The following is a 6,521-nucleotide window of genomic DNA, read 5'->3' as shown; positions in this document are numbered from 1 at the left end:
TTTTTTCTTTTTTCTTTTTAATGTAATTGATACAGGGTCTCACTGTGCAGCTTAGACTTGTAGTGATCTTCCTGTCTTCAGCCTCCCCAGCACTAGGATTACAGGCATGTGCCACTACACCTGGTCTCCCTGGCTGGCTAGTGCATCCAGGGGCAGGGCCAGCATGGCCTGTGATGCTGGGGATTGAACCCCAGTCCCTGTGTTTGCCTAAGCAGGCACTTAGTGTGCTTAGCTATCTCACCAGCCCATCTAAAATACTCTTGATTTTTACTTTTTGAAGTTGTTGCATGAATACCTAAACCAAATTTTATTATCAGAAAAAGTATTTATGTCAGGCATGGAAGGCTGAGCCAGGAGGGCGATCACTATAAGTTCAAGGCCTGCCAGGGTTACATAATGAGTTCAAGGCCAGCCTGAGCTAAATACAGACACTCTGTTTCAAAAAAAAAAAGGTGTTTAACCAAGACTTAATATCATTTCTTAGATGTGTTATAATGATCTAGGCATGATACCAGTATCTAGCATCCCAGCTACTCTGTAGGCTGAGACAGGAGTATCTCAGGTTCAAGACCAGCCTGGAAAACATAGCAAGACCTGATCTAAAAAAATGAAAGTGTTGGGGCCGGGGAGATGGCTCAGTAAAATAAGCGCTTGCCTGGCAATCACAAGGGCCTGAGTTCAATCCCCGGTTCCAAAAAAAAAGATGAAAGTTAATCATGAGTTTATGTCTAACAAACTTTGAACTAGAGTAAATGCCAAAGCTCTTTCTAGCTATAACTGTGAAAATCTGAAGAAAAATTTGAGTCATGTGATATGTTATATATGGGAAAATACTCCTTTTAGCAAAAGATATTTCTTGAAAAGCTTTCCTATAAATGAAACTTAGAAGAAGTGGTTTCAACAGACAAATTAGAAAATGCTACCCAACTGTACTTATTAGAAAATAAAGTTTGGAGAAGGCTGTTCTTTAACCAGTATGTTTCTGTGTGGGTGTTGGAGCACAGGCAAACAAAAGCCCAAACATTATATCTCTTTTTTCTCCAGCCAAAAACTCAGTAACAGAGCCCCAAGGCTGCAGTGCTGATAACACAGCATGTACTGTACTAAGTGAGCTGTATTTTGATGCCACTGAAAAGCGTATGTTTAAAAGTTAAGCAAAGAGTATCCTTAAAAGTTAAGGCAGGGCTGGGGAGATAGCTCAGTGGTCTAAGCACCTGCCTGGCAAGCACAAGGACCTGGGTTCAATCCCCAGTATCGCATGCATGCCTGGGCCCTGGGCACCTTGCTGGCCCTAGGCACTGAGCCTGCCACTGAAACTGGGCATGGTGGTACATACCTGCAATCCAAGCACTAGAGAGGCTGAGACAGGAGGATCACTGTGAGTTCAAGCTGCGTAGTGAGACCCTTTGCCAAATAAATAAGTAAATAGAAGATTTTTTTTTAAAAAAAGCTAAAGCAAGTAAGCAAACAGAATGACTACAATTGAGTTTTCATTTTTCTCCAATGATGACTAAAAGAAGGAAACATGGTTTTCTAAAACCTAATGATTTAAAAGAGCTATAGAATATACAATTTTTAAAAATGTGTTATAGACCAGGCTGAACTACACAGTAAGAACCTAACAAAAACAAAATAACAACCAATATATAGATATAGATATAGATATAGATATAGATATAGATATATAGATATAGATAGATAGATAGATAGATAGATTTTGATTTTTTTTTTTTTTTTTTTTTTGCGGAACCAGGGATTGGACTCAGGCCCTTGCGCTTGCCAGGGGAAACACTTATTCCACTGAGCCATCTCCCCGGCCCACAACAAAAATATTGTTAAATCAAATGTTCCTTTTCATGAAATTGGTTGGACATTTCTTCTACTGGTATTACCATTTTCCCTGTAGGACCCAAAATACCTTATTTGGGGGGGGGGGAACACTTTTAATGTAGATTTTTCCAAATGCATATACTCTGGTCTGGTCTGAAATCTCTGTCTTGCTGGGTATGGTGGTGCACACCTGTAATCTCAGCACTTGGGAGGCTGAGGCAGGAGGATCACTGAGCTCAAGACCAGCCTGGGCTACAGGGAGCTCAAGGGCAGCCAAAATTGTATAACAAAACCTTGTGTCAAACAGACAAAAGAGAAAAAAAAATAACAATAATTTAATCTCTGACTTGTAATTTAGGAGAAAATTAATTTTAAAAGCTCAGATTATTGGCCTGGAATAGCTCAGCAGCACAGCACCTGCCTGGCAAGTGCAAGGTCATGAGTTCAATTCCCAATATCAAAATAAAGGAAGAAAGAAAAACTCAGATTATTATTATTTTAACTCTTTTTGAAGTTAAATTTTATATTATTTTTCTTTTTTTTTTTTTAATTTAGAAAGCCATTTATTACTGAGCTCAGGGTCCTCAATCCTTGAGCACAGGAGAAGACTGAAAGGTGGCTTGCTCAGGAAGCAGGGAGGGGTTTTTCTTACATTATTTTTCTATTAAAATATTATCCATAACAATTTTGGAGACAAAAAACTTAATAGTGAACATAAACTTGAAATCCCTTTGGTAGTTATCTGTGATCCAAAAATGTAAGAATCTAGGAGAACCTCTTATTTTCTTTCCAGATATTACAGAGTTACTCATAGACTAATACAGAATCTTAGCAAGCCAGTGTTCTAGCTGGGTGTGGTGATACACACCGGTAATCTCAGCACTCTGGGAGGCAGATGATAGAAAGATTGGCCCACTTATTAACTTAGAGAGACCTGTTCCAAAATTTAAAATAGAGGTGGTAGGACGTAGCTTAATACAAAGTCTGGGTTTAATCCCAAGCACCACTAAATACATATATACATATGGAAAAAAAGAGAACTAGGGCTAATAGCAAAAGTATAATTCTTTCTGCAATATTTTGCTAGAACTTTTAGTCTCAGGTCATGCTTTTTTGTTGTTTTTGGTACATGGCAAAACGCAGGTCACTTCACTGGATATAATTCATTTCACACTTGAGGCATGTTGACACATATTTATAATCCCAGCTCTGGGCAGCTGAGTCATGAGGATGATGATTGCAAGTCTAGGGCCAGTTTGGGCAATTTAGACAGTTAGTAAGACCCTGTCTCAAAAATAAATAAATAAAGTGTAAGGCCAGGTATGGTGGCACATGCCTGTAATCCCAGCACGTGGGAGGCTGAGACAGGAAGATTGCTGTAAATTCAAAGCCAGCCTAAGCTGTATAGCAAGTTCAAGGCCAGCCTGAAATATATAGCGAGACCCTCTCTCAAAGACAAAAATTAATTAATAGGAAGGAAGGGAAGAAGACTGGGAATATTGCTTAGTGTGAAGGCCCTGAGTTAGGTCCCCAGTATCAAAAGAAAGAAAATGTATGTCCTACCCCTGGCTACCCACTCATTTAGGCTGCTTGCAGGTTGTAAATGTGCTTAAGGTGCTCTCTCATGTCCATTTCACCTTCAGAAGTCGTTAAGGAAAAGAAAACGAAGAGCAGAGCGACTCTGTAGGCACCCATTTAAGAGACAAGTGAGTCATCAGTTTTTATCCTTGAAGCAGTCAATAAGAGTGAGCTAAAGGGTCAGTCGTAAAATACAGTGTTTGCTAAACAGTCCCTGCTCAAAGTTCTCATCTGAGAAGGGTAATAAAAGTTTTGATAAAGACAGGGCTTTCGTTGAACCGTCTTTGTTTTGGGACTTGAATCCCTGATGATATAGATGGTGACTGTTTTCCTATTGTAGTGTTTTGTTTGATGTGGTTGTTTTAGTTGTTTGGTTTTTTTTGTTTTAATCTTTACATAGGTTACAGAACTTTTTGTTTGCTTTTTTAAGACAGGGTGTTATTATGTAGTTGAGGCTGGCTTTGAATTCACTGGGTAGCCTTGGCTAGTCTTGAGCTCACTGTGATGCTCCTGCCTCAGCCTCCCGCGTGCTGGGATTGCAGGGGTACACCACTGATAATTGACCTTTATGCAAGTAAATTCACTGGTACATTTAAACCTGAAACATGCAGTTCTGAAAATATGATGGGGAACTCTTATCTTGATGGTTTCCATCGTATAACATAGTAGATCATAATGAGCATTTTTGAAAAATAGAATAAAAATGTCAGAGTATATATGCAGAACTAGATGGATATATTACTTTGAGATTTATTCAATACATTTCAAAATATATTGGAAAATATTCAAAATTACTTTGTGTGTGTGTGTGTGTGTGTGTGTGTATTGGGGGTGCAATGGCAATATATCCAATATATACTAAAATATATTGGAGAAATTCTCAAAACGTGTGTGTGTGTGTGTGTGTGTGTGTGTGTGTGTGTGTGTGTAATGGGTTGCAGTATAAAATTATTTCTTACTGTAGGTCTTAATAAAAGTAACTATTGCTTAGATTATATAGACTTATTTGATAGGGAGATTTTCTATCCTAGTAGGAATAGATAGCAGCAATTTTTATTCTATACTTAGAATATATTAGTCACTATACTGTAACTATTACCAACTTGCACATATTACTGTATATTTAATTAGAACCAATGATAGTTATTATGAATAGGGAAAATCTATCATTATCACTAGGTAATGCAACTTGCTGGAGTTGCGGGAGCTTTTTCCAAAGACACACAATACCTCACACCTCCCAGTGGAAAAGCTCCTGATGAGATGTTTCCTGTGTATCAAGTTTGTCAAGCTGAAGAACCAAAATGGAGGCCTGTGTGTCAGGTCATCACTGAGCGGACTTTAAGACATAGTGTTGTAGTTAGCTCTGATGTCTGGATTTTACCACTGTAACAGGCCAAATTAGACGGTGGAAGACAACAGTGGAGACCTATCCTCATGGCTGTGACAGAGAAAGACTTGCTGCTTTATGACTGTATGCCATGGACAAGAGATGCCTGGGCATCACCATGTCATAGCTACCCTCTTGTTGCCACAAGGTAAGAACTAAAGACAACAAATATTTATCTTATTCTAAATCTTCAAACACTTTTAAAGTGAATTCAGTTATCCTGGGTGCCTAAAATAGCACTAAAATAGCTGACATAGTTGATGTAAACAAAAACCTTTTCACAGCCTAGTGATCATTTTGCAGGTCCTGGCTTAGGATAAGTGTTTCTGTCACAAGTGCTTCTGTGTGCAGTTTTTAAATTGTTGAAACAACTTCGCAACACTTGCTTTGAGACTTGCTTAGTCATGGAGACAATAGGGCTTTTTTATTTTATTAACTATCACTAGAAAACCACAGAAATTGTAGCAGTCTTTTGACTGGATGATGAAATTATTTAAATGAGAATGTGGTACTCCAGAAAAACCACACAACTCAGTCAAAAATGTTCTTTCACATCTATAGTATGAAAGTATGCAATTTTGGTTCCCTCAAATAAACATTGATTTGACCTGAAGCAATATTTCTTAGCATGCCAGATGTGGGGAACTGATTTTACAGAGTTGTTTGTTTTAATTTAGTTTTGTTTTGTTTTGAGATAGGGTTTTGCTATGTAGTTCAGGTAACCTTGAACTTACTAAGTAGTCCAAAGTGGACTCAAACACATGACAACCCTCCTGCCTCAACCTCCCAAGTGCTAGGATTACAGTAGTGTGCCACAACACATGGCAAGATGTGGGGAGTTGAAAGGGAAAAGAAAAGAGAAATTTAGATGGTGGCCAGGATGTGTTAAAGGAGAATAACTATAAAACTGGGCTGGAGAGATAGCTCGGCATTCTAAGCACCTGCCTAGCAGACACAAGGATCAGGGTTCGATCCCCAGTACTGCATGCTGTGCCAACCCTGGAACTCTGGGCATGCCAAGCTGGCCACCAAAACCAGGCGTGATAGTGCACACCTGTAATCCTAGCCCTGGAGAGGCTGAAACAGGAAGATCACTACTTTGAATCTGAGCTGTGTAGCGAGACCCTGTATCAATTAAGTAAATAAAAATTAAAATAAATAAACAACTATAAAACTAAAAAGTATATTCAAATTTGGTTTTATTTCAATTCAAATTCCGTTTCACAAGACAAAAAATAAAAAATTCAAATTGATTATATAGTATAATCAATATTATATATAATATAATCAATTTAATTCAAATTCAGTTTTACATGGACTTAAATAAGAATCAAGTGTGGGAAAATTCAAAAATTGTACATTAAAAAGGAGTCCAATGGTTAAGCATGGAGGTGTATGCCTTTAATCCACCACTCAGCACCTGAGGCAGGAGGATCCTGGGCTATGTAACAAGACTGTCACCAAAAGCAAAACTAAAAAAAGCAAGCCTTACAGAAAAATATTAGGTGGTCAAAGAGCAACAGTGGAATCATCTAGTATGTCCCATAGGGAACACTGCTTTAAGAAGACAAAGATTTATGTGCTGAAAAGTATTCATTGTTGTAAATTTATTAATTTATTTATTAATTTATTTGTTTATTTTTTGCAGAACCGAGGATTGAATTCAGGCCCTTGCACTTGCCAGGGAAGCACTTATTCTACTGAGCCATCTCACTGGCCCTAA

The 6,521-nt window shown here is 38.2% G+C and overlaps 1 protein-coding gene across 1 annotated transcript in view; it reads left to right on the top strand.

Annotated features, from left to right (window-relative positions):
• Window positions 1–6,521, top strand: part of Sntb2 (syntrophin beta 2) — a 116,896-nt gene that overhangs the window by 83,982 nt on the left and 26,393 nt on the right. Inside the window, exon 4 of the mRNA XM_004625828.2 lies at window positions 4,804–4,946. Within this exon, the coding sequence (XP_004625885.1) occupies window positions 4,804–4,946 (143 nt within the window). The remainder of the gene's footprint in view (window positions 1–4,803; window positions 4,947–6,521) is intronic.

This window comes from Octodon degus, unplaced genomic scaffold (assembly GCF_000260255.1).
Source record: "Octodon degus isolate 3935 unplaced genomic scaffold, OctDeg1.0 scaffold00011, whole genome shotgun sequence".
NCBI classification, from domain to species: domain Eukaryota; kingdom Metazoa; phylum Chordata; class Mammalia; order Rodentia; family Octodontidae; genus Octodon; species Octodon degus.
This window is presented reverse-complemented; position numbering and strand designations above follow the sequence as displayed.